Below are 26,358 nucleotides of genomic sequence, written 5' to 3'. Positions count from 1 at the left end.
GATGCCCTGTTAAAATTTCAAAGGTTACCAAGTTTGGGCTTTAGAATTTGTTTAGAGAAGCGTGATAACCTTGACTCTCAGTGAAGTATAAATTTACTAATCTGAGCCTCATTGTCCACATTTAAATCACTATTCTCCCCCTCCCCCCCTCAAAGTTCAGGTAATTATTTTTCACTATAGATTTCTTGGTTCTTATAGCTGAGTGATTATATTTTAAGTTTTTTTTTTCCCCTATGCCTTTCCATTTTAAATTGTTATAGTTATAGTTTCATTTTAATTCAATTTACTCAATTCAATGGCAGGTGACCTCACACAGTTATTAGGCATCTACAATGGTCTTTGTGCCTAAAACAGGATTAGGTTTGTGACTTGATTGCTAAACTCAAGTTCAGGCTCTTTTGTGTGTTCAGTTTTTAAGGGCTAACACAGAAACAGACCTCGATTTTATCCTATAAACCAGATATCTCACTTTTAACAAAAATCTCACTGGTTAACAAAGAAGAACCTTTCATTAAAAAATATTAACACTAATTGGTTGAGAGTAAACCTTCTCAAAACTCATTTAATAAATACTCAGTGTGCTAACCTTTACAAGTGAGCACCTCTGACAGCTCATTTGGATTTCCCTTTCCTGGTTTTAATGTGATAGTTCCTCAGTTTTATTTTAAAGGTTCAAAAAAACCCAAACTTGCCTTTCTACTTTTCAAATCATACTCAAACCAGAATTGTTATTGTTATTTCCTGATTTTATTCTTTCACTTGCCACTAAAATGCTATGTTTTTTTCCTTGGATATTTGAGTTAGTAGTAGGTAAATTTTCCTCGTTTTCATATATCATCTATTTTAGGCATTTTAAATGAAGTCCAGGATAATAGAAAGCTACTAGATCCCAACTAAGAAAAACCAGGGATTTTGTCTTGGCTCTGCCACTCATTTGCGTTTTAAACTTAATCAAGTTTGTTCTTTTCTCTGGACTATTCTCATAGTCCTCCAGTGCTGTTGAAAGAATTATAGCTAACATTTTACAGGATATTATGCTGCATTGTTGTGTATCATTATTGTAATTATTATTAGGTATTGAAATAAAAGACTAGTGCCTATTTAATTAAATTATGTGGATTATATTTTGAATGAAAAATACATACTCATGGTTTAACAAATAATTTCTTTTTTATTTGTGAGTTTAAACAGCAAGCATTAATAAATGCTCAAATGCCCTTAAATATATAAACTTAAACCATATTCTATTCAGAATAAAGTTAAACAAAAATCAATTTGGAACATAATAGAGAAATCAGAAATAAACCCTCGCTTATTTGGTTAATTAACCTAAAACAAAGGAGGCAAGAATATCCAATGGAGAAATGAAGAATTGATAGTCCCTTCACCAAGTGGTGCTGGGAAAAGTAGAACGATACACGTAAAAATTGAAACTGGGATCACTCTTTCACACCATCTACAAAATAAACTGAAAATCATTAAAAGACTTAAATGTAAGACTTCAACCATAAGACTCCTAGAAGTTTCAGATAGTTAACTATTTGACATTAGTTATAAGTAATTTTTATTATTTTTATTTTTGATATATAATTGTCTAATCACTATGCTATCCACATGAAATTAATACAAAATAATATTTAATGTAAACTGCAGTTGAAAAAAGTAAAAAAATAAACCCTTAAGAAAATTGAGTAATGTAAAAAAAGTAGAGTATCGCCCTGACCGGTTTGGCTCAGAGGATAGAGTGTCGGCCTGCAGACTCAAAGGTCCCAGGTTCGATTCTGGTCAAGGGCACATCTTGGTTGTGGGCACATCCCCAGTCAGGGGTGTGCAGGAGGCAGCTGATCGATGTTTCTCTCTCATTGATGTTTTTAACTCTCTATCCTTCTCCTTTCCTCTCTGTAAAAAAATCAATAAAATATATATTTTTAAAAAAGTAGAGTATCTTTAAACATATTTTACAGTATCACGAATTAAAATAAATTGGAATTACTCTCACATTAGAAAGTTTTTGTGCATATATTATTTATTTTATTTTACTTTTTAAATAAAAAAGATATTTTAATTAATTAATTTTAATCTTTATTCTTTATAGTATTACTTATGTCATCTTCTTTTTCTATTGATCCCTTCCAGCCCACCCTCACTCCTAGCCCCAGGCCGTCACCACCCTATTGTCTGTGTCCAGAGTTTATGCATACATGCACACTAGAGGCCCAGTGCACAAAATTGTCCACTTGGGGGGGTCCCTCAGCCTGGTCTGTGCCCTCTCCCAGTCCAGGAGCCTTCAGGGGATGTTTGACTGACAGCTTAGGCCAGTTTTAGGACATCAGTCAGACATCCTTAGTGTTACTGTGGAGGCGGGAGAGGCTGCCGCCACTGCCGTGAGCTCGCCAGGCATGAGCCCAGTTTCTGGCTGAGTGGCATCCCACCCTGAAGCAGCTGTGGGCAGCCGAAAATGGTCCTCAGCCCTTCATTAAGGTTGACCAGGCACCCCAGTGGGGACCCCCATTATGAAGGGGTGTGGCAGCCTGAAAATGGCCCTCAGTCCCTCACCCAGGGTGGCCAGGTACCCTCGTAGGAACCCCCACCTTAAAGGGGGTGTGGTAAGCCTGAAAATAGCCCTCAGCTTCTCATTCAGGCTAGCCACACCCCCATGGGGTGAGGGTCCCCATTGGGGGGCTTGGCCAGCCTGAAAACAGCCATCAGTTGGCGAGGCACCCCAGTGGGCCAGGCTGGGAAACCCCACCATGAAGGGGGTGTGGCCAGCCTGAAAACAGCCCTCAGCCAGACTGGCCAAGTACCACAGCGGTACCTCCACCCTGATCCGGGACACCCTTCAAGGCAAACCAGCCGGCCCCCACCCATGCACCAGGCCTCTATCCTATATAATAAAAGGGTAATATGAAAATTGACCCTAACAGCAGAATGACTGGAAATGACTGGTCACTATGACACACACTGACCACCAGGGGTAGACGCTCAATGCAGGAGCCGTCCCCTGGTGGTCAGTGTGCTCCCACAGTGGGAGCTCTGCTCAGCCACAAGCCAGGCTGATGGCTGTCAGCATAGCAGTGGTGGTGGGAGCCTCTCCCGCCTCCTCAGCAGCTCTAAGGATGTCTGACTGCCAGCTTAGGCCCAATCCCCTGGTGGATGTCCACCAGCCAGCAGGTGGACTTCCCCGAGGGGTCCCAGACTGTGAGAGGGCACAGGCCAGGCTGAGGGACCCGCCCAAGTGCAAAAATTTTTGTGCACCGGGCCTCTAGTCCTATATAATAAAACCCTGATATGCAAATCGACCAAATAGTGGAGCAATTGGTTGCTATTACATGCAATGACCACCAGGGGGCAGACACTCAATGCAGGAGCTGCCCCCTGTTGGTCAGTGCGGTCCCACAATGGGAAGGCTGCTCAGCCAGAAGTGGGCTCACAGCTGGTGAGTGGGCCTAATCCAGAAGGTGGACATCTCTTCAGGGGTCCCGTACTGCAAGAGGGTGCAGATTGGGCTGAGGGAACCCTCCCAATGCATGAATGTCATGCACTGGGCCTCTAGTAGGCTAATATAGGCCATCTCCAAGACAAGTGAAAAAGCAAGGAGAAGACTATGTATCCTCAGCTCCTGTGTGTGGGGGAGTGGAAGGGGGTGGGTATATGGAAGATTGTAAATGTGTGGATTGTCTCCGAAGAATTGTGAAGAATTTTATTTTTTAACCATAGTTTTCTCTGGGTTACTATGGGAGGAGATTTACTCTTCACTGTTTGCTTTTATCATTTTTATTTTCAATTGATGTTGACATATATTACTATATTAGTTTCAGGTATGCTCCCCAATGAATAGACATTACATAACTTAATAAGTTAGCATCCTGATAAATCTCACACCCATCTGACACCATGAGTAGCTATTAGACTATTATTATATTTTTGTATTTTAGAGTTATGAGAGCTTCATGAAATATAGGAAAATCAATTCTCAGTTTCAAAAATGATGAATTTTATTTTTTTTTGTTTTCTATATGAACTATTGTGTTACAATATGATATTGTAGTGAAAAGGAGATTGAGAAACAAATACTATTATTTTCGTTTATTAAGTGAAAAATAGGCGCAAAGTAGATGTGTGCCTGACAGAGGCCTAATTTTGTAAATTAGAAATACACTACATTCAGTTATAACAATTGCATGTTTGACGAAGTCTTCCCTGGAAGCTCATATTGAAAAAAGGCTAAGGTTAGAAATTGACTTAAAAAAAAGAAGTGCTTATTCTTCTTTCTCAGGAGGCAAAGAGAAGCCAATATAATTTATCCAAAAGGAAATTACTTTCTCTATTTGAGAAGTTAGAATAGTTTCCTTTTTTTTCTTTTCTAATTTAAGTTTTGGGGCTTTCAAAGTAGTTTTCTCTAATGGAAATAATTCCATAGGCAGAATTATTTTATTTCTATTCCTTAGTGGTATCTGAAAAACAAGTCTGGCTCCATTATTCATGTGGAAAGCATATTTGGAATTAGTAATCTACACAGTTCAGAGCTTAGCTCTTTAAGTAAGTCTTGTTTCCATGCTAAGTAATTGGTTTGGCTAAGTTTCTGCAAATATTAAAAACTAAAATGTTCAAGTGGTAAATCACACACAAATAACATGGAAATGAATAACGCATATAGCGACAAAAGTACGTTTGCAGGTGCTTGTATGGAAAATGATGCAATCATTAGTAAGTAATTATACAAGAGTGCAGGCCGGGCTGCACTGACCAGCTGTGGTCACTCCTACTCACAACTGTAAGCCTACTTTTGCCCTGGCCGGTAGATACAGATCATTTTAACGCTTTGGTCAAATTGGATAAGATGTTTTATATAACTGTAATGAACTGACAAAGTCTCATGGAGAAAACAGTTCCAGATGGCAAACATACGCAAGGGAATTAGTAAAACAAATTGTTGGCAAGGAAGCTATGAATTGTATAATCAGTTGAGGGCAATGAAAATACAAAGGTAAGTCTAGTTAATAATCTACAATGATTAGTTAAAGAGTATATTAGTGCTAATGTCTCTCCATTCATCCAGCCCTTTTTCTTTTTTCAACCCCACAAGCTTTTGGCACGATGAAGTGGATAACATTTATTTATGTTCTCTTTCTTCTTGACTCTGCTTACTCCAGGGGTGTGTTTCGCCGAGATGCATGTAAGAATTCTACGATTTATTGTTCAAATTTATTTCATTTTTCTAGTAAAAGAAATTTTCAGTATACCCTGCATCTTTAAAAAAGAAAGTTTTCCTTTAGCATTAATTTCTGGACTTTGATATTTTGTATTTGTGAACCCTCAGAAAGTTATCTTAATACTTAGAGTTATCTTAATACTTAATACTTAGAAGCCCGGTGCACAAAAATTTGTGCACTCGGGGCGGAGGTTGGGGGGGTCCCTCAGCCCAGACTGTGCCCTTTCACAGTCTGGGATCCCTCAGGGGATGACCACCTGCTGGCTTAGGCCCACTCCACGGAGGATTGGGCCTAGGCTGGCAGACAGACATCCCTCTGGCAGCCCGGGGGCCTAGGGGTATGTTCACTTGCCAGTGGGGAGCAGGCCTAAGCTGCAGTCAGACATAGTTAGCGCTGCTGAGGAGGCAGGAGAGGCTCCCACCATCACCACTGTGCTAGCAGCTGTCAGCCTGGCTTGTGGCTGAGAAGAACTCCCCCTGTGGGAGTGGAGTGACCACCAGGGAGCAGCTTCTGCATTGAGCATCTGCCCCCTGGTGGTCAGTGTGTGTTATAGTGACCAGTCATTCCTAGTCATTCTGCTGTTAGGATCAGTTTGCATATTACCCTCTTATTATATAGGATAGAGGCCTAGTGCATGGGTGGGGGCTGGCTGGTTTGCCCTGAAGGGTGTCCTGGATCAGGGTGGGGGTCCTGCTAGAGTGCTTGGCCAGCCTGAGTGAGGGGCTGATGGCTGTTTGCAGCCTGGCCACAGCTCCTTCAGAGTAGGGGTTCCCCCTGGGGTGCCTGGCCAGGCTAGGTGAGGGGCAATGGCTGCTTGAAGGCTGGCCATAGCCCTTTCAGTGTGGTGGTCACCACTGAAGTGCCTGGCCTGCCTGGGTGAGGGCCTGAGAGCTGTCTTCAGGCTGGCCACCCCCTTCAGGTTGAGCAGGGGACCCCCAGCCCGCTCCAATTGCCTACCCAGGCCTCAGGCTTCTGGCCGCAGGTGATCACCAGCTCCGCCTCCACGGTTCCGATCTGTGGCCCGGATCTGGCGGGGCATCTGGCACTGCCTGCCCCACCTGCAGTATGCAAATTTAACGACTATCTTTGTTGGGTTAATTTGCATACTCTTCTGATTGGCTGGTGGGTGTAGTGAAGGTATGGTCAATTAGCATCTTAGTCTTTTATTAGTGTAGTTTTTCATACTGTTCTCTCAGTAACTGTTAATAGATATTAAGAGCTTTAATAGATACTTTTTAGGTCTATTGAAGTTTGAATATAAATCTAAAGACATTTAATAATTTTAATGATTTTTTTCAAATAGTATCTCTGGTGATTCAATATTGCTTTTGTTTAAAAGCAGAAGAAATAGTTCACCATCATCCTAAAATATTTTGAAAGAATCAGAGCCCAATATTTGGAGCAAGTGAATACCTAGTGAAATGGAGAGAAACATAAAAAGTAATATAACCAGTTGTTTCTTCCAAATTTAAACCAATCTTCTTTCCCCCCTGCCAGCTACAAGTGAGCTTGCTCATCGATATAAGGATTTGGGAAAAGAACTTTTCAAAGGCCTGTAAGTTAAAATATTGAAGAGTCAAATTTAATGTTTCTAACAGCATGCTATTATTCTGAAGTTCTTATCTTCCCCTGTCTTTAGAGTCCAGACCCAAGAACAATATTGTCTAATAGAATTTTCTACATTGATGAGACCATTCCATATCAATGCTGGCCAATACGGTAGCCACTGGCCACACATAGTTGTTGAGTACTTTTAAAAAACTATGTATTTTTACTGATTTCTGAGAGAAAAGGGTGGGGGAGAGATATCAATGATGAGAGAGAATCATTGATCAGCTGCCTCCTGAGGATTGAGCTTGCAATCAGGGCGTGTGCCCTGACCTGGAATTGAACTGTGAACTCCTGGTTCATAGTTCAATGCTCAACCACTGAGCAACATCAGCCAGGCTGAGTACTTTAAACGCTGAAAGCACAACTGAGGATCAAAAGTTTAAATTGTATATTGTATATAATTTTAATTAATTTAACTATATAGTCACATGTGGCTGATGGCTACTGTATGGGGAAGTGTAGTAGCTCTGGAACTCTTACCTAAGCTTGATGGAAGGAAAGTCTTTAAAATATGGTTCCTTTCCCAGCACACACTCAGATTCCTTTACCTAGCAAATAGATCTCTGGTTTCTCCAGAGCATTTTAATATTTTTTTTAAAATCCAGTAAAGAATTAAAAAAATAGTTTATTTTTTAAAGATCAGTTTTATTCTATATCCTGATCAAAGAAGATGTATGTTGTGTGTTTGTCTTAAATAGTCCAAGGGTCTCTGTAACGCCTCTCTTCTTAACAGATCTATTTAGCATGCATGTTGCTTTCTTACTCTGTATGTGTTCATCTACTCACATAGATATGTAAACATGGTAGAAGTGCATATCCTCTTTGTTTGGAAAACCACCTATCCCTGGTTAAGCCTCAGATAATTGGTGATGTGAATAGTTTTTTAGGATAATAGTGAGATGCATAAAATACTATGGGATATATACTGATAACAATTTGTTCTCTAGCATAGCAACCGACTTTATATTAAAGTTTATTATACTACATTTTCCTATGTCCCATTTTTCAGGTTGCTGGTTGATTTTTCTCAGTTGCTTCGGAAGTCCCATTTAGATGAGATTGTAGGATTAGCAAATGAACTAACAGACCTGGCAGATGTATGTGCTCTTAATGAGTTAGCTGAAAATTGTGGCAAGTCACTTGTAAGTACACTGTGATTTTAAATATTATTACTTTTTATTTTAAGCAATCCTGAGCATTTCAAAGGGATAAGATCCTATTTTGGCTTTCTTAGTTATTACTTAAATGACCATATTTGAGAGAAACACTCACAAATGGGTAGAACCATCGTACCTTCTGTGATAGAGACATTCTAGCTATGTCCACAGTTTTTAGGCATTTCTTTATTGAGACCACACACAATGAATTCGTCATTTGTGAAAGTCTCTTTGTTATAAATCTGAAGTTTGAGTTGTTTTCATAGAGGCTAATACTAATAGCATGGTTTTTAATTTTCAGAAAGCACTTGGGTGATTTTTACCCTAATTTTGTTAGCTGGATAAAATAATACTACAGTGATATATTCCCCCTTTTAAGGATATTCATACTTTTATATCAAATCAAATCTGAGGGCATTTAATGTTTTAAAGGATTTTGAGCTTTTGGTGTTTCCAGATAGGTTTTTGTTGTTGTTAATCCTCTCCTGAGGATTTTTCTCTAGAGAGTGGAAGGGAAGGCAGGAGGGAGAGAGAGAGAGAAAAAAAAAACATCAGTGTGAGAGAGGTACATAAATTGGCTGTCTCCAGCATGGCCTCCCTCCCCCACCTCCCCCAAGCCATGGATTAAACCTGAAACCCAGGTATGCATCCTTGATTGGGAATCTAACCATCAATCCTTGGGTGCACAGTTTGATGCTCTGACCACTGACTCATACCAGCCAGGGTGGCAAGTCCTTTTTTCATTTATCACTGAAGCTATTCCTCCTCTTATTTCTCTATATATGTGTCTCCCCCTGAAGTCAGCATCAGTACTTTAACTTCATACAATATTTTGACTCTAAATGTGAATAATAAATATATATTTTTGAAAATCAACTTCATACAATATTTTGACTCTAAATGTGGATAATAAATATATATTTTTGAAAATCAATAAGTTCTGTCTTAAGCAGTATATTTTCCCTGGTATTACAAGTATTTTCATAATAAAAGTGAGTGGGGATGGAAATAATTCCTTTAATGCAGTGGGTTTTGAGACAACAGTTTCTGAAATAAAAAAGATTGATATTTTAGTGCAATAACAATTAATATATAGTGAATTGTAGTATTTCTCAATTTTAAAACAGTATCTACTAAGAAGTTGGACCTTTCACAAAGGAGTAGGTCAAGTAAGAAACTACCCCAACACTTTCTTCGCTGATGTGAATTCATCTGCTTCTTAGAGGAGTATTTCCCCTTGATTTTTATTATGATTGCTTCTAGTCTTTAGCCTCAGGTGAAAATTGGAGTAACACTCATTCTTTAAAAGCCATTGGCTGGCACGTTGCCCTATTGTCTTATTCGTGTGACAGTTACTTCTTAAAAATTACAGATAGGCCTAGCCAGTGGTTTAGTGGTTAGAGCATTGGACTGTGCACCTGAAGGGCTCAGGTTTGATTCCTGGTCAAGAGCACATATCTGGGCCCTACCCTGTTTGGCTCAGCAGATAGAATGTTGGTCTGAGAACTCAAGGGTCCCAGGTTCAATTCTGGTCAAGGGCACTTACCTTGGTTGAGGGTTTCTCCCCGACCCCACTCCCTGGTGTTCCTCTCACATTCATTTTTCTCTCTGTCTTTCCCTCTCTCTTCCATTCTCTCTAAAAATCAATGGAAAAATATCCTCAAATGAGGATTAAAAACCAAACACAAAAAAAGAGCACATATCAATCCCTGGCCCCACCTGGGGCTTGTGTGGGAGGCAACCAATTGCTGTGTCTCTCTCACGTGGATGTTTCTCTCTCTCACTTGCCCTCCTCCTCCCTCCCCTCCACTCTCTCTGAAAAGTAATGGAAAAAATATCCTCAAGTGAGGATTAACAATAAACAAACACAAACTTAAAAAGAAACATAGATGATCAAATTAAGGGAAACTAACACTGAGAAAAAGTGGATTTCTATATGACTTCCTCAGCAAGGTTTACTGGTACATTACATTTTTAATATTGTTCTTTGGGTTATGCAAACTATAAAACACGACCCACCAGTCTGAAACCTTCTGTCTGCCATTTAGCACACCCTTGTGGGAGAGAAATTGTGTTCAGTTAAATCTCTTGGCAACCTGGCTGCGTGCTGTGAAAAACAAGAACCTGAGAGAAATCAATGCTTCCTGAAACACAAAGATGATGATCTGGACATCCCTCCACTGGCGGCAATAGACCCCAGTGCAATGTGCACTGCCTTTCATCAATTCGAACAGAAGGTTTTGGGAACGTAAGTAACTTATGCTTCAAATTTAAAAATTATGAAATAGGTTAAGACTCAATGATAACAATTACTACCACAAAATATTTCCAATATGAAAACTTAGAAGCTTTTGTTCTAATGACAAATAGAAAGAAATATTATTTAATGATATAAAATGTTACACAATAAAAAATTTGAGCAATGATCTGTTGGAATCCATGAGGACAGATACGATCTGCATGAAAAACATTGTCATGTATTAAAATATTATGAAGATATATATTTTGCTATTGCCAGAATTAACTTCATTTTAGTCAATAACCTTATATCACCAATACTTAAATATTTTATATGTGTGTATACACTTTATATAGGTATATAAGTTTAGATTTTTCAATGACATAAAAAATGACCAAGGAAAGGTCAAATTGAGTTTAATTAGTAAGTCAGATGTCTTTAGGTTTTGGAATTCCTAGAGAAAATGTTGATAATTAGTGTTCCTGTAATCCTGTCTGCTATAGAAAAAAGACTGTCTGTCCTTCTTTTTAAAAATTTAGGTTCATAAATGAAATTGCCAGAAGACACCCTTACTTTTATGGCCCAGAGCTCCTGTACTATACTCAAGAATATAAAGAAACTTTGACAGAATGCTGCCAAGGTGCTGGTGCAGATGCCACGCTGGGCCCAAAGGTATGCCCAGCAGAACAGAAGAGCCAGTTCAGACTCAAACCTCAGATTTGGGGCATCTTATATAGGGCACCTAAGTTGCTGATATAAACTTTTTTACCTTCAAAAAAGCCTTCCTTACTCTTACTCATCCCAAAGATTCTTCACCCTTTTTGAAGGCCTCTGACATTCTTATTCCTTTTTGGATCTGATAGAAGGAACCACTGTGTATGTGTCTAAAAGCCCCTCTTATTTTATAGTGAAATACAGAAACTCATTTGTTAAATTGCACAACAAAGAGCCACAGCTTTTGTTTATCATTTTATGAACCTTTCATATTGGGGATGAAATTCAAAGTGGAGAATTTCACTGCTTCTAGAAGCCTGTGGTTAGTCATTCATTCTATAAATATTTATTGTGCACTCATCATGTTTTATAAGGTGTTTATTTTTAAATATATTTTTATGGATTTCAGAGAGGAAGGAAGATGGAGAGATGAGTGAGAATTATTGATCGGCTGCCTTCTACATGCCCCTTCCTGGGGATCAATCTCAAAACCTGGGCATGTGCCCTGGCCAGGAATCGAGCCCTGATGTCTTGGTTCTAGGTGGATGCTCAACCACTAAGCAGCCCTGGCCAGGCTATAGGGAGTTCATTGATGTGAGGGTTGGTGAAGGAGAGATTTCAATGAATTTATGCAAAATAAAAAAATCAGTAACATTTTATTCCCTGGGATATTAGTGTATTTTCCCTTCTGTTCCCCTTTCCCTGGCAATGCCCCCACGCTGGTTGTTCATTATCTAGGGGCTTCCACTATGACCAAACTGATTTTTCCTATAATGACATAGCAAAATAATTATTTTCCAACAGTGAGTACTTGAGATTTTAGGTGTACAGTATGTCTTTAGAATTTAATTTTTCAAAGTCTCATCTGAACTTATGAAGGGGTGTTTCATGTAGAATTTTTTTTCTATTTTATTTTCCCCATCACCATTTATTCTCCTGTACCCTCCTCCACCTCACCCCACTTTTTACTCCTCTTAATCACCATGTCCATGAGTTTTCTCTCTCTTTTTTCTTTTTATTCATGTGAAATTAAATTTTTTTTTCAAAATTATTTCTTTTTCAGTTGGATGCCTTGCAGAAAGAAGTACTACGTTCAGCTTATAGAGGGAAATTCAAGTGCTCCATGCTCCAAAAAAGAGGAGAAAATGCTTTGCAAAAATGGTATTTTAAAAGTAGATTTGTACTTTATAATGATGTAAAGGATGATGGTTTAGTTGACAAAATTGTACATTTTTATGAATTTTTACAAAGTGCTTTTACATACATCTTTTTGGTTGTCTAAAATGTAGAAATTTAACACAAGTGAAAAATCAGAGCATAAATGACAATTTGCATTATTTTAAATCATATTTTCTCAAGGTACTTAAAAATTTAGAGGATATCTTTTTTGTCATTCTAGACCATGTATTTTATGTCCCATTTATTTGTAAAGACTAGGGATCTTATTCTATTGGTCCATGATTTTTATACAGTTGTAGTCAGCATCTTTTATTTTATTTTTATTGCCCCCTGCAGTCATCTGAAACTGCCTGCTTATTTTTTGTTCTGATAATTAAATTCAGCCATTAAGGTCACTTTTCATTTTCTCACAGCTCCTGCTCTGTTCTTAATTTCTTGTTGCCTGGGCCTCTATTTTTATATAACGTAGCTGGTTCTAGGAGTATCCTTCAGCATCTGAGCCAATAAATCCCACCCTTGACCCCAATCCCTCACTTGTTAGTCAAGAATTAATTAGGTAAATTAATTGTGTTTAATCATCACAAACAGAGGATAAAATGAAAAGAAATAGGCATTTATCAAGGTCTCCAGAAACCATCATTTCAACTATGTTTGCCTGTCACCTCTACTATCTGCACAACAAAATCAAGCAAATAATTAAACAAAACCACCCCAATGTGAAACAATGCACATTTAAACAGGCTGTGACTGATTTTGGGGAAGAAGTATTATTTATCAGATTTAGGCAAGTCTGAAACAATTTGTGAAAGCATGTGCATATTAGCCTTTCACTCTGTGATCAGGCGTGAGACTGTGCTGGATTAATTTCTGGATAAAAATATGTTAAACTCTATAATCTTGAAAAGTTATTAAATTTACTTTCTTAACATCCTTTGGAACTCAGGAGGAAGGCTTTTAATTAGATAAAAAAATAGCTGGAGTTTGTGTGATCCTTTCCAGTTTATATAGAGCTTTCCTGTGCATCATCTAATCTAGTTCAAACCACAGTCCTTTGATGCAGCACGCGGTGTGTCTCTCCAGGCTGAAGCTCAGAGAGTCTAAATAACTATCCGAAGATCACACTGCTAATGAGCAGTAAAGTCAGATCTGGAAGTCAGATATGGGCTCCAGATGTCATCTCTTTCAGAATCCTCTATGATTTCTAATTTTATGAATCGCTGACTTCTTTCTACTCATCACACACACTTAGAATGGATAATTGTGCCCTAAGCAAACATTTGGCCCAAAGATAATTTGGTTTAGAACTAGCACTAATATATGAATTAATGAATTTTACAAATTATTTACATATTTTATTTTGTCCTGAATTTACTTGTTGTAAGTAGTATTTTCCTAGTGCTTTCACATAAAATATTGCATGTTAATAAACTGTTATGGGAAATTTTCCTTTTAGGTTCATATCTGAACTGAGCAAGAGATTTCCTAATGCTGATTTTATGATCATTTCCAAATTGGCAACAGATTTTACCAAAGTCCACAAGGAATGCTGCCAAAGTGACATGCTTGAATGTGCAGACGACTGGGTAAGGAATGCTCAGTATTCTCTTCGGTGGCTTTGCTTTGGTAAAATGCTCAGTGGATGCAATGAATCTATTTAATGTAATTGGTGACAGCTGACAGTGAATTGAAATCTCTTCTATGTCTAATATACTCAATTCTTTCCCTGCCTCCTTATGGCATGTTATTTATTTATTTATTTATTTAAACCTGGCTATCCCACTCACAAAATGATCTGATACATACATTCACTAATTTGTACTCCCTTTCAGTCATATTCTATCTGAGAACAAAGGTTCAAACTGAAGTAGGACAGCTGCAAAGGTAGATTTCTAAGAATACTTCTTTGTAAACATGGGTAGAGTTGGAGAAGAGCTGGTACCTGAAGACATTGTTCAAAATTATGTAATTTTTCTCTATATATCCTCCATTAATACACAAATATTTAGTATAATATATCTTCCCCCGAAATGTAAATATATAACCAATTACCAGAATCCTAATCTCTCAGAACACTTTCTGGAAAATTTAAGGCAGATATTTTACATGTGTAAGTAGGGCCTGTGACTATGATCTTGATTAATTTTTCAAAAATCCCTTGTACTTTATTTAGTTATTTGGTTACACAATGCCTGCACTTAATGTTGGGGAATATTTGGAAAAACAATACTAGGTTTTATATATATGTGCTTTATTTTTCAATTACTGTTTATATTTAGTATTATTCTGTATTGGTTTCAGATGTACAGCATAGGTAATTAGTACATCATGTGCTTTATAGTAGAAAGTGGACCCCTGATATTTCCCACACATAGTCATTAGGATACTACTGACTATATTCCCTGTGCTATAATTTACATCTCTGTGATTATTCTGTAACTACATATTTGTACTTCTTAATCTCTTCATCCCTTCCCCCAACCTCCTAATACTAGGCTTCAATTTCAAAACTTAAGTGCCTTGACAGTAGAAATATAAAATTAATAAGTAATTGTTACTGACTCATTTTTTTAATCAATTGGAAATATTTTAGTAGTGCTATCTGAATCTACAGATTTAGGAGCATTGATTAAAAATGTTCTTAGAAAGCAGGTTAGTATGTATATGGTCTTAGAATACAGTGGATGCCCTAACCGGTTTTGCTCAGTGGATAGAGCGTCGACTTGCAGACCGAGGGGTCCCGGGTTCGATTCTGGTCAAGGGCATGTACCTTAGTTGCAGGCACATCCCCAGTGGGGGGTGTGCAGGAGGCAGCTGATCAATGTTTCTCTCTCATCGATGTTTCTAACTCTCTATCTCTCTCCCTTCCTCTCTAAAAAAATCAATAATATATATATATTATTGATTTTTTTTATATATATAAAGAATACAATGGACATGTTCTGCCAACATAATAAATGTCTAGAGAAAACCTATAATGATGTCAGTTCACATTGAATAAATTTCATCAATTAACTTACAGGCAGATCTTACAAAGTACATGTGTGAAAATCCATCAGTCTCTCCTAAATTGAAGGAATGCTGTAATAAGCCTGTGTTGGAAAAATCTCACTGTCTTGCTGAGAAGACAGGTGACAATTTGGATGATAACGTGGTTGCTAACGTGGCTGATAAGCTGGCTGTAGTAAAATCTGGTACTTTTGTTGAAAATAAGGATGTTTGCAAAAACTATGTGGAGGCAAAAGAAGACTTCCTGGGCAAGTAAGTGTATGAAGAATTATCCTTTCAAAGCTTTTATGTAGCCTGAGGCTTTAGAAAACACTTCTAGCCTTTCCTTTGGAGGTGTTACAGTTGTTGCCTGCAATGCTTATTCATCCTTCCCTTTAGGAGCCTTTAAACATTTTTGGAAAAAGTTAATAGTTTTAAAAAATAGTCATAAAATAATACCGGCTCATGGCAAAAGCTCAATCAATAGAGAAGAGAATACAAAGTTATATGTAGACTTTCCTATCATCTCTCCCTCCCCATTCCTTTCTCCCTAGGAATATTTCTGGGAATATCTCTAGAAACATTATGTATGTACATGAATTATATACATAATATTCAAGTATTGATTCAAATAGTATTTCTTGAATGTGCCATGACTTACATGGGTAAATATAAGTCATACATCTTAATATCTCTGTATCTGACAGCAGTATAGACGTATAAAGAGAAGTATGGAGTCTGCTACCAGGTGCCCTATATTTGTTTGTAAAGATCAGAAGTTTCATAGCATGACAAGGCAGCATTCAGTTAAAAGATAAAAGAAATAGCCCTGGCTTACATGCGTGGCTCAGACCTGGTTAGAGTGTCTGCTGGAGAACCAACGTGTCTTGGATATGCATTCTGGTCAAGGGCACGTAGCTGGGTTGCAGGTTCCTTGCCCTGCTTGGGGTGTATGGGGGAGGCTATCAATTGAAGTGGCTCTCTCACATCGATGTTTCTCTCTCTCTAAAATCAAGTGAAAAAGTTATCTCCAGTGAGGATTTAAAAAAAAAGATAAAATAAATAATTATATATAGTTAGTAAGTGCTCATAAACTTTGAATTTCAATTTTTGGATATAATTCTGTGCACTAAATAATGTTTCATAAAATTATGTACCCTTCCAGATTTCACTCATGCAGAGAGGAAAATAAAAATGTAAGAATATCTATCTATCTATCTATCTATCTATCTATCATCTATCTATCTACATCTATCAATCATCTATATCTATGAGAAGCTTTTTGAGATATAGTTCAAATCAAACAATAGATACATAATAACAGGTGTTATTTATCAAACATTTAATATGTGCCAGTGTGTGTTATGCATAAATTATGGCATGTGTTTCTCAAAATCCACCTTATAAGTTAGATTTTATTATTACATCCATTCTAAAGAGAAGGAAACTAAGACTCTGATAGTGTTAATCAGTTGCCTAAGGTACACCTAGCCCTTGGCCACCAACCTTTATTGCATGGATTTAGTCAAATTGAGACCTTTGGAGTATAAGTCATGCTCGTGGTTAGTTAGGTGATTTTCTTGCTTCTTTGTTTAATGAAGTCTATTTTATTTTCATCTTAATTAGGTTTTTGTATGAGTACTCAAGAAAGCATCCTCACTACTCTGTCTCATTGCTACTGAGACTTGCCCAGATGTATGAAGCTACACTGGAGAAGTGCTGTGCCACCGATGATGCTCATGCATGTGTTTCCAAAGTGGTAGGTTTCTCAAAGGAAGAATGAAATGCAGCTCTTCAGTGATTTCAATAAAAAGAGAGAAAAATAATGCCAGAATGCAAAATTTTCTATAATGCAATTGAGCCATTCTCTTGAGATAATTTCAATTTTGTTCTCTTAAACATTTTGGGAAAAATGACTTCAATAGAATGGTAAATAAAACCTAGATAAGTCAAGAGAAAATGATTCGAATGCAGCAAGCTCTAATTTCAAAATCTTGACCATATCTTTCTACTTTCTCCAGGTCCTGAGAATAAAATAAGATAAGGTGAATGTAAATGTTAATGAAAAGAGATTTAATTTAAATATGAAGAGAGTTTACATGATTTCAAGGTTCATGAAGTATCAAGAGTTAAGATCTTAAGGGAGGTTGTGAAATCTATTTATTTAAATAAATTTAAAAATATTTTATAAGGTTTATAAATAGGTATATAAGAAATTATGTAAGGAGAGGAAATCTGTTCTTGAGGATTTTTAGCATATTTTGCTATGCTCATATGGGATTTTAGCAGGCTTAGGGTATTTAGCACCTTTAACAAATGTAGTGGTTTCCAAAGTTTAGATTTAGAGGGAAGTCATTTTTTCCTCTATCAAGAACCTGCTGTATGCTAGGCACCATGCTGAATCCATGACCGAAGGTGAAATCTCTTACTTCAGAGAGCTCAGAATCCAACTGGAGAGTTGGCTTTATAATAAAAATAATGCTTATAATCACAGCTATAATTTCTTGAGCTATGACTGTGCACCAAGCACTGTTGTCAGCTTATCATTTCATTAGCTCAGGTGGTTTTTACGGAGCAATTCTTTGAGTTGAGTACCATTTTCATCCCTATCTTAAAAGTGAGGTTTCTAAAACTTGGATATCAGAAGTAAACTTCCACAACTAGAAAATGAGCAAATACCAGCAGTCACCCTGCAGAGCCTGAATATTTTTACTCACTATGCTATGCAGTTTGGATGTACCTGAGAAGATTTGCATCAAAGATTTATTCATACGACTTTGGGCAGAAAGGAAGAAACCTGCATCTGGTCCTCTGGTGGAATCCTGTAAACACAATTCTTCTATCTTTTAGCTTGATGAATTTCAGCCTCTTGTGAATGAGTCACACGAAATAGTAGAAAAAACCTGTGAAGTTTTAGGAAACCTTGGAGAGTATGGCTTCCAAAATGTGTATGTATTTTTGTTTTTGACTAATTTTTTTCCTATTCAATTTGTAATTTTTAAAGACTTTATGTGTATACTAGAGGCCCGATGCATGAAATTCATGCTAGAATAGGCCTTCCTTCCCCCTGCTGTCGGCACTGGCTTCCCTCTGGCACCTGAGTTCCAGGCTACCCAAGGGCTGCTGGCAGGCACTTGGGACCCATGTTTCCCTCGCAACACCAGCTTCATCCAGAAGGACATCTGGAAGGACGACAGGTCTAATTAATATATTATGCTTTTATTATTATAGATACTCCCTGTCATACAACTTTCAGTCATTAAAATATAGTATATATTTCTAATCCTTTGATAAGAAAGACTGGATAATGGGAGATGAAATAGTTGATGGGTTGAAGAGACCTATATTTGAATGAAGTTTTAAAAATTACTCTCGAGATTGGGAAGGAAAATACAAAATCTTTTCCTTGGGATATAGGAACTGTGGATGCTCTGTGAGCATTAAGGGAATAGTTTATGAACAAATAAAAGACAACAATGCTTTCCAGAATAAGAAATGGTTTGTCTTGAGTAGCAGTGGCTCAGAAAGTACTGTAATATATGAGTTGATAGACTAATATCCTGATCTAATAGAGCCTTACATACAGAGGTAAAGTCAAAGGAGGGACACACCATTAGGTAGATATTTACTGTTCAACTTAGGCATGTCAGCACTCTTGTAACTGTGGGTGCTAGGGATAGCAATAATTAACAAGTCTCTTCCCTTGAGTAGATTACAGCCATATACTGCCTTACAATGGTGGTTGGAATTCCTAATAAAGGATTGTTACTTTGTGCTAGGTTGATGGCATACTTTGTCTCTTTTAATTTAATCTCTGCACCATTCCTATTGAGTCAGGTAAAGATCCTCCCATTGTATAGACCAGAAAACTCATTCATATCTTTCTAATTTAGCACAGTGCTGCTACACAGGGGTGGGCAAGAGTAGGTTTACAGTTGTGAGTAAGCTAAACATAGTTAATAAATCTGTGGTAATAATCCTAACCTGCCTGTGTTTTTCCAGATGAACAACTGTAATTCTACTTCATTCCACCCTGTATATTAAGCTCTAAGTAGGTTTTATTGAAAGAAAGAAGCAATCAATAAATACATGAATTACACTGAATTATAGTAAGCTAAATCACTTTCCTAAGATTATATAGCACACGTGGAATTCAAAATTAGGCTTACCTTGTTGCTTAAGACAAGGTCTCCCAACTTTACCTCATGGTGGAGATAACTTCATGAATGGAAAATTATTGTAATTGATTTTGTCTAAGTTCTCTGCTTCACCTACTATGCTAGATGAAGAACTCATGGTTGAGAACTCATGTACTCTTTTGTTACAGAGTCTTAGTTCATTACACAAAGAAACTACCCCAAGTGTCAACTCCAACTCTTGTGGATTTCTCAAGAAAACTTGCAAGAGCGGGCAGCGAGTGTTGTAAGCTCCCCGAATCACAAAGAACAGCTTGTTCTGATGACTATGTGAGTACTTTAAAATATAATTAGTCAACAGTGATGAATTTTGGCCTTGAAATATTTACAAAATTAACTTTCAGAAGCAAGAGTGAACTAAGTGTGTGTGTGTGTGTGTGTGTGTGTGTGTGTGTGTGTGTTAGGGTCAGCCAGAACTTGATTGTCTACATTATTCTGACTATCAGAATCAGGATTTGGATAAGATTCTAAAGATGATAAATTATTCTGAAAAAAATTCCATGAATTTTTAATGTTTCATCTTGACATGAAAATATATTTACTTTTTGGGGTGACTTTCCCTGAATGTTTCAGTATATGACTGCTTTCTCCCCTATCCAATACATACCTAAGAGTCACCTCAAATTATTTTAATAAATTATTTTCTCAAATGGATTATTCTGCAAATGTAGGCATATCTAAAAGAGAAAAGACTTCTAAATGTCCCTTATTACTTGAAGTAAGTAAATCACTCCCTCAAATCAAACTTGCATTCAGCATTGGTAATTAAAACACAACACTTTTTTTGGTCCATCGGAAAGTAGAGTTCAAGAAAACTTTTCATTATGCTTCTTTTGAATTTCTGCTCTATTCTCTGTTCTTCAGCTGTTCAACGTCCTGAACAGTTTATGTGTGGCACATGAGAAGTCACCAGTGAGCGACAGAGTTACCAAATGCTGTGCAGAGTCATTGGTGAACAGACCATCATGCTTTTATGCTCTGGAGGTCGATGAAACCTATGCTCCCAAAGAATTTAGTGCTGAAACATTCACCTTCCATGCAGATGTATGCACACTTCCCGAGCCTGAGCAACAAGTCAAGAAACAAACGTGAGGAGCATTGCATTCCTGCATATGTTTGTAATCTTGATAGGGAGAACTGTCCATTGAATGGGCGACTTCTTATGAAGTATTGATTAAATTCCTTAGAAAAGTAATTAAATTCCTTAATATGTAAGTATTGGCCTTTTGAATGTGATAAAAGTGTGAAAATTAAAATGGATAGATTTTTGTTTTCTTAGCAAAAAAAAAAAAGAAAGAAAGTACAACAAAACTTTATTATAATTTGGCCTAGCAATTATTCAGAATAATTTTATTTTTAAAAATTTATTTCAGAGAGAGGAAGGGAGAGGGAGATAAAGCATGAATGATAAGAGGGAATCACCGAATGGCTACCTCCTGCATGCTCTCTACTGAGGATTGAGCCCACAACCCAGGCATGTACCCTGATCAGGAATTCTAATACTGAGCTCCTGGTTCATTGGTTGCCACTCAACCACTGCACTACACTGGCCAGGCAAGAATAGTCATGTAAATAAAGACTACAGTAGAATAATATCTTATCCAGGTTCAATTGAAAAAGCTGAACAATTAACTGATTCATTTGTGCAGATAGTAAATAAGTCAATAGAAGTCTTAGAAGAATATATGTCTACACATAAATGATTTTAAGTTGTTTTTCTGTGCTATGGCAACCTGCAGGCAAGGCAAACCTCTGAGATGTAACTTTTGTGAAAGGAATTTGGATGAAAAACATCTAGAAATGAGAGTTCTGAGACTAGACTCTCTGAGGCTGTCACTAGGGGTTAGATAGGCAACATAAAGTTGCTGTCCTGTCTGGTGGGTTCTGATCATGGCCATAGACTTAATTGGAATATTGCAAAACTTACTGTCTGCACACAACTCTCTAGCACTTTTATCTGTGCAGATGTCAATGAAAGAGAACTGCCAGGTCCCATGAGTTTGGATAGTTTATTTCCCATGGCTCCTGCATATTTATTTTGAATGGGCCAATTTCTTCTTTTTTTTTTTTTATTGCTAAAGCATTACAAAGGGTATTACATATGTGTCCTTTTTCCCCCCCCACCCTTGACAAGCCCCTCCCCTCCCTTACCCCCCAGTGTCTTATGTCCATTAGTTATGGTTATATGGATGCATACAAGTCCTTCGGTTGATCTCTTACTCCCCTCCCTCCTGTCCCCCAACCCTCCCTGGCCTTACCACTGAAGTCCGACAATCGGTTTGAGGCAGCTCTGCCACTGTATTTATTATTGTTCAAAAGTTTGTAATGGTCTTAATTATCCATGAAAGAATGAGATCATGTGGTATTTTTCCTTCATTGACTGGCTTGTTTCACTTAGCATAATGCTCTCCAGTTCCATCCATGCTGTTGCAAATGGTAGGAGTTCCTTCTTTTTAACAGCAGCATAGTATTCCATCGTGTAGATGTACCACAGTTTTCTAATCCATTCATCTACTGATGGGCACTTAGGCTGTTTCCAGATCTTAGCTATGGTGAATTGTGCTGCTATGAACATCTGGGTGCATATATCCTTTCTGATTGGTGTTTCTAGTTTCTTGGGATATATTCCTAGAAGTGGGATCACAGGGTCAAATGGGAGTTCCATTTCCAATTTTTTGAGGAACCTCCATACTGCCTTCCATAGTGGCTGCACCAGTCTGCATTCCCACCAGCAGTGCACAAGTGTTCCTTTTTCTCCACATCCTCTCCAGCACTTGTCGTTTGTTGATTTGTTGATGATGGCCATTCTGACAGGTGTGAGATGGTACCTCATTGTTGTTTTGATTTGCATCTCTCGGATGATTAGTGACTTTGAGCATGTTTTCATATGTCTCTTGCCTTTCTGAATGTCCTCTTTTGAAAGGTGTCTATTTAGATCCTTTGCCCATTTTTTGATTGGATTGTTTATCTTCTTTTTGTTAAGTTGTATGAGTTCCCTATAAATTTTGGAGATTAAGCCCTTATCAGATATGATGTTGGCAAATATGTTTTCCCACGAGGTGGGTTTTCTTGTTGTTTTGTTGATGGTTTCTTTTGCTGTGCAGAAGCTTTTTATTTTGATGTAGTCTGAATGGGCCAATTTCTAAGACAAAATATATGGATTCTTGAATTAGAAACTTTAAAATGGAGTCCAAGGTAATTAAGCTGATAAGGATCATTTTTAGTTCTTACAATGCTATAAATTGGATACTTTTTAAATGTAATGACATATAATTTCCAGAGATATATCTGGGAAGAGTTTATTGATTTATTGACAATATTACTATTGAGCAATTTGCATTGATGATTTTATTTGAACCTTCCACCAACCCCAAAAAGGTAAACTTTTTTCTCCTCCTCCTTACGGAAATGAGGATATTGAATTTTGTAGTGGTAAGCCTGAGCCTCAGGATCAGAGACTTGCCTGGCTCCAAGAATTATGATCTCAAACAACAGTTCAATGAAGCCAGCCCATCTGGTGAGGTGCTGTTCACTGGAATAGGAGCTGTTGTATGGAATGGAAATGCTCTGAATAACTTAGGCAGTGGCTTTCCTTCTTCCAATTCCCATTGAAATCCCACCAATGACAGTAAATATTTAGAGTTTTCAGATTGCAGTGAATACACCATATGAGAAATATTAATATGATTGAAAGCATTTATTACATCTTGAAAATTTTTTAATGTTTTAGAAATTCATTGGGAATATTTTTTATATGGAACCCTTTTGACTTTTCAGTCATGTGGCTTTATATTGTTAGTAGAAAGTCAGAGACTGCAGACTGGAGAAGTATGCAGAAGCATCTCCATTTTTCTTGTGAGTAACCTCTTCCGTGTTTTGTTTTGGTTCATTTAAATGCAGTGCACTTGCAGAGCTGTTGAAACACAAGCCCAAAGCAACTGAGGAACAACTGAAAACTGTTATGGGGAACTTCTCAGCTTTCTTCCAGAAGTGCTGCGCAGCTGCTGACAAAGAAGCCTGCTTTGCAGAGGAGGTGCTGGAGTCGTCTTCATTTTAATATACAGTGTCCTTTGTTGTTGGCTTGCTCAGGCTGGGGCTCAGTGGTCTCTGTTTCTGTACCTGGGGCCCAGGAATCTTATTCTACATGCATTGTCTGAAAAAATGACCTAAATTAGCTCTTGTGTTTTTCCCCTCCTGCTGCACTGAAGCATATTGTTAAATGTTTGTGGTGTTTGTTCTGTTTACAAACTTGGGCCATTTATGAATTCAAATAGGAATATTCAGAAGTTCTGAAATCTTTTGGTAGAGACATCATTAAACCAGAACCTTAATTTATTAAGCATTTTCTTCAAAAGTTCTGGTCTGCAATTTGGTTGAACTTAAGTGTTTGATTTCACAGGCAAGTGGGGGAGTTTATCTCTAAATGTCGAGTCATTTACTGTTTTTTTTCCTATGACTTGACAGCAACGTTTTTATGTCTTTGGGCACAATGAGTGTCGGTAATTTTCCTTCTAGAGATTCTAGTACTAAGTTGGTATTAAAGGGTATGAAGCATGGAAAGTTAGTTTGTAATCATCAATGTCTGTATAATGTTCATTTATCCTAATAATGATGCTAATACTTCCCTGAAATATGTCATTTCTTTGTATTCAGGGTCCAAAACTTGTTGCTTCAAGTAAAGCTGCCTTAGCCTAAAATCAGCATAATCACAAGCATTTCAGGTAACTATCCTCGGGATTTTCTTTAAAAAATCAATGATAACAGTTAATATTAAAATAGATAAGAACCATATGGTCTAGTGCCAATCACTATTTTTAGGGCCCTTGTGTAGATGAACTTATTTAATTCTCACAATAGTTTTCTGAATTGAGTTCCATTATTATTCCCATATTTCAGATGCGAAAATGAAAGCACAGATCAACCATAGACTAAGTAGTTTACCCAAGGATCACTGGACTTCTGAGAGGTGGAGCCACAATTTAAAGCTGAAACCAGATGTTGACAGTTAATTGCTTTCTGTTCTGACTTAGTGTGATAGGGTAGATAGACAGAGCCATTGAACTAAGCAATGATTCACAGTGGATTACTTCAGGAATTAGGCTGGACCATATGCATTCTTGCAGGGTAAAAAAGCTGAATGACAATGATTGCACAAGGTTCAACTTAATAGCTCAATACCAAATTCATGTCATTGGAGAATATGAGAACTCTGCCATGAGCTCCTATTTAATAGTAAATAATTTGCTACTAAGTTTCCAGTAGGTCAACATTCCGAGTTTTAAGATCTTAGATCAAAAGGTCCACTTTAAAATTTAGGTGTTTGACAATAAACATATTAACATGTTTTATCCATTTTGGTTGTTATATTTTGGGGAAAATTAAAAAATAGAATAAACTTTCTTTCTTAAAATAAGTTGTCTAATAATTTTGTAGCATGGATTTCTTTAATATTTTTCAAACTGACCGTGATGCTTATTCCACTAACTACGTTTTAACTTACTATTTGCTAAATGATAATCCTATATCATAAAAGCCTAATATGTGAAGTGTCCGACTGTTTGATGAGTTACTATGATGCACACTGACCACCAGGTGGCAGATGCTCTGACCAGTAGGTAGCTTGCTACTGGGGTCTGGCTGATCAGGACTGGGCAAGATGGGCCCTCCAGCAGTCCTTCCCCGGTACCGATTGTACATCAGTGGGGTCCCATGGCCTGGCCTGCACCCTCTCGCAATCTGGAACCCTTCTGGTGATGTCAGAGGGCTAGTCTTGGCCAATCCCTGCTAGCCAGCCTGAGGGACTCCACAGGTTCAGGAGTACCTGCACCAGGCCTCTAGTATCTACATATTGTGCATTCAGGCAAGGAAGAACTTCCTGTCTCTGAAAATTTGGTTGTTTGAAAATGGTTTGTTGTAGTACTAAGTGGTAAGATTTTATTCCTTGAGGTGTAATTTGGGAAAACACCTTGCTTATTTGTAATTATGAAGGTAAGAAATAGATATTTAGTGAATAACTTGGAGGAGTCATGATGGCATCTGTGACCCTGAAGCCTGAGGAGTTGGATGATGTCAGTGACTAAGAGAGGACTTTACAATAACTAGTGGAGTGTCCTCTCCCCTAGCTCAGCAGAAGAATTCAGCTGCCATGGTTTGAAGGCAAGCTTGAATTATTTTCATTGGTGAAAATGGAAATTGCAGAAAGACAATCTCCAGTGGTCGGCAAACTGCGGCTCGCGAGCCACATGCGGCTCTTTGGCCCCTTGAGTGTGGCTCTTTCACAAAATACCGACTTCTACGCATGGGCCATGAAGTTTCAATCACACTGTATTTGCGTGACCGCACGTGGTATTTTGTGGAAGAGCCACACTCAAGGGGCCAAAGAGCCACATGTGGCTTATAAGCCGCAGTTTGCTGACCACTGGAAGCTAATTGACATTCATTTAAATAGATTTGAATGAGGGAAGGTGGGGGGGAGTGAAGGGTTAAGAGATCAAACAAAGGTCTTGTATGCATACATATGAGCATAACCAATGGACACAGATGGGGGGGCGGGGAAGGGGTTGGGGGTGTCCAGGGATAGATCAATGAGAGAAAAAGAGGCTTATATAATAAAGAACTTAAATTAAAAAAATAAAATAAAAAGATTTGAAAATGCACGATATTTTACAAACAGTACTTATAGTTGTATTTTTATTTTTCAGATTTCCCTGAAAAAAAGAGAAATGAAGACCCACATCTTATTCATTTGTTTTTCATTTCATGGTCAATCTAAAAAACATACAATGTAAAAAATATTTTGCCTATGTTATTTGTGATGAAATTAATAAAACAAATTTAAAAATCTAATATCATGGTTGAGGACTGTTATTTTTCAGAGTCGTTGCCATCCTGAAAATTTTGTAGTCTCGCTGTCCCCCCTTCCCCCCCACTTCATTGCACAGCTTCTCATTCCTTTGGGATCATTAATTAAAAGAAACATTAATACTCTTCTGAGTTGTGGATTATAAACATTTAAAGTAGCATTTTAGCATTATTATAATTCTGGAAAAAGAGTAAAGATTGTG

At 37.6% G+C, this 26,358-nt stretch overlaps 1 protein-coding gene across 2 annotated transcripts; it reads left to right on the top strand.

Annotated features, from left to right (window-relative positions):
- Positions 1–5,085: 5,085 nt before the first annotated feature.
- On the top strand, positions 5,086–26,140 carry LOC139006961 (albumin-like). Of its 2 annotated transcripts, XM_070409845.1 has the most exons (15): positions 5,086–5,176; positions 6,711–6,768; positions 7,834–7,966; positions 10,030–10,229; positions 10,760–10,892; positions 11,998–12,095; positions 13,567–13,696; positions 15,133–15,371; positions 16,725–16,857; positions 17,949–18,046; positions 19,426–19,564; positions 20,159–20,382; positions 23,195–23,327; positions 23,948–24,015; positions 25,996–26,140. In XM_070409845.1, the coding sequence occupies exons 1-14, from the start codon at positions 5,098–5,100 to the stop codon at positions 23,987–23,989; spliced, it is 1,839 nt and encodes a 612-aa protein (XP_070265946.1). In that variant the 5' UTR covers positions 5,086–5,097; the 3' UTR covers positions 23,990–24,015; positions 25,996–26,140. The 2 variants fall into 2 exon arrangements, with proteins under 2 accessions (XP_070265946.1, XP_070265954.1); XM_070409853.1 differs by lacking the exons at positions 6,711–6,768; positions 7,834–7,966 and having other exon boundaries at positions 5,156–5,176.
- The last annotated feature ends 218 nt before the right edge of the window (positions 26,141–26,358 follow it).

This window comes from Myotis yumanensis, unplaced genomic scaffold, assembly GCF_028538775.1.
Source record: "Myotis yumanensis isolate MYYU_CA2020_CCGP unplaced genomic scaffold, mMyoYum1.0.hap1 SCAF_1, whole genome shotgun sequence".
Lineage (NCBI taxonomy): Eukaryota > Metazoa > Chordata > Mammalia > Chiroptera > Vespertilionidae > Myotis > Myotis yumanensis.
The sequence above is the reverse complement of the archived record's forward strand: the minus strand, read 5'-3'. Positions and strand labels throughout refer to the sequence as shown.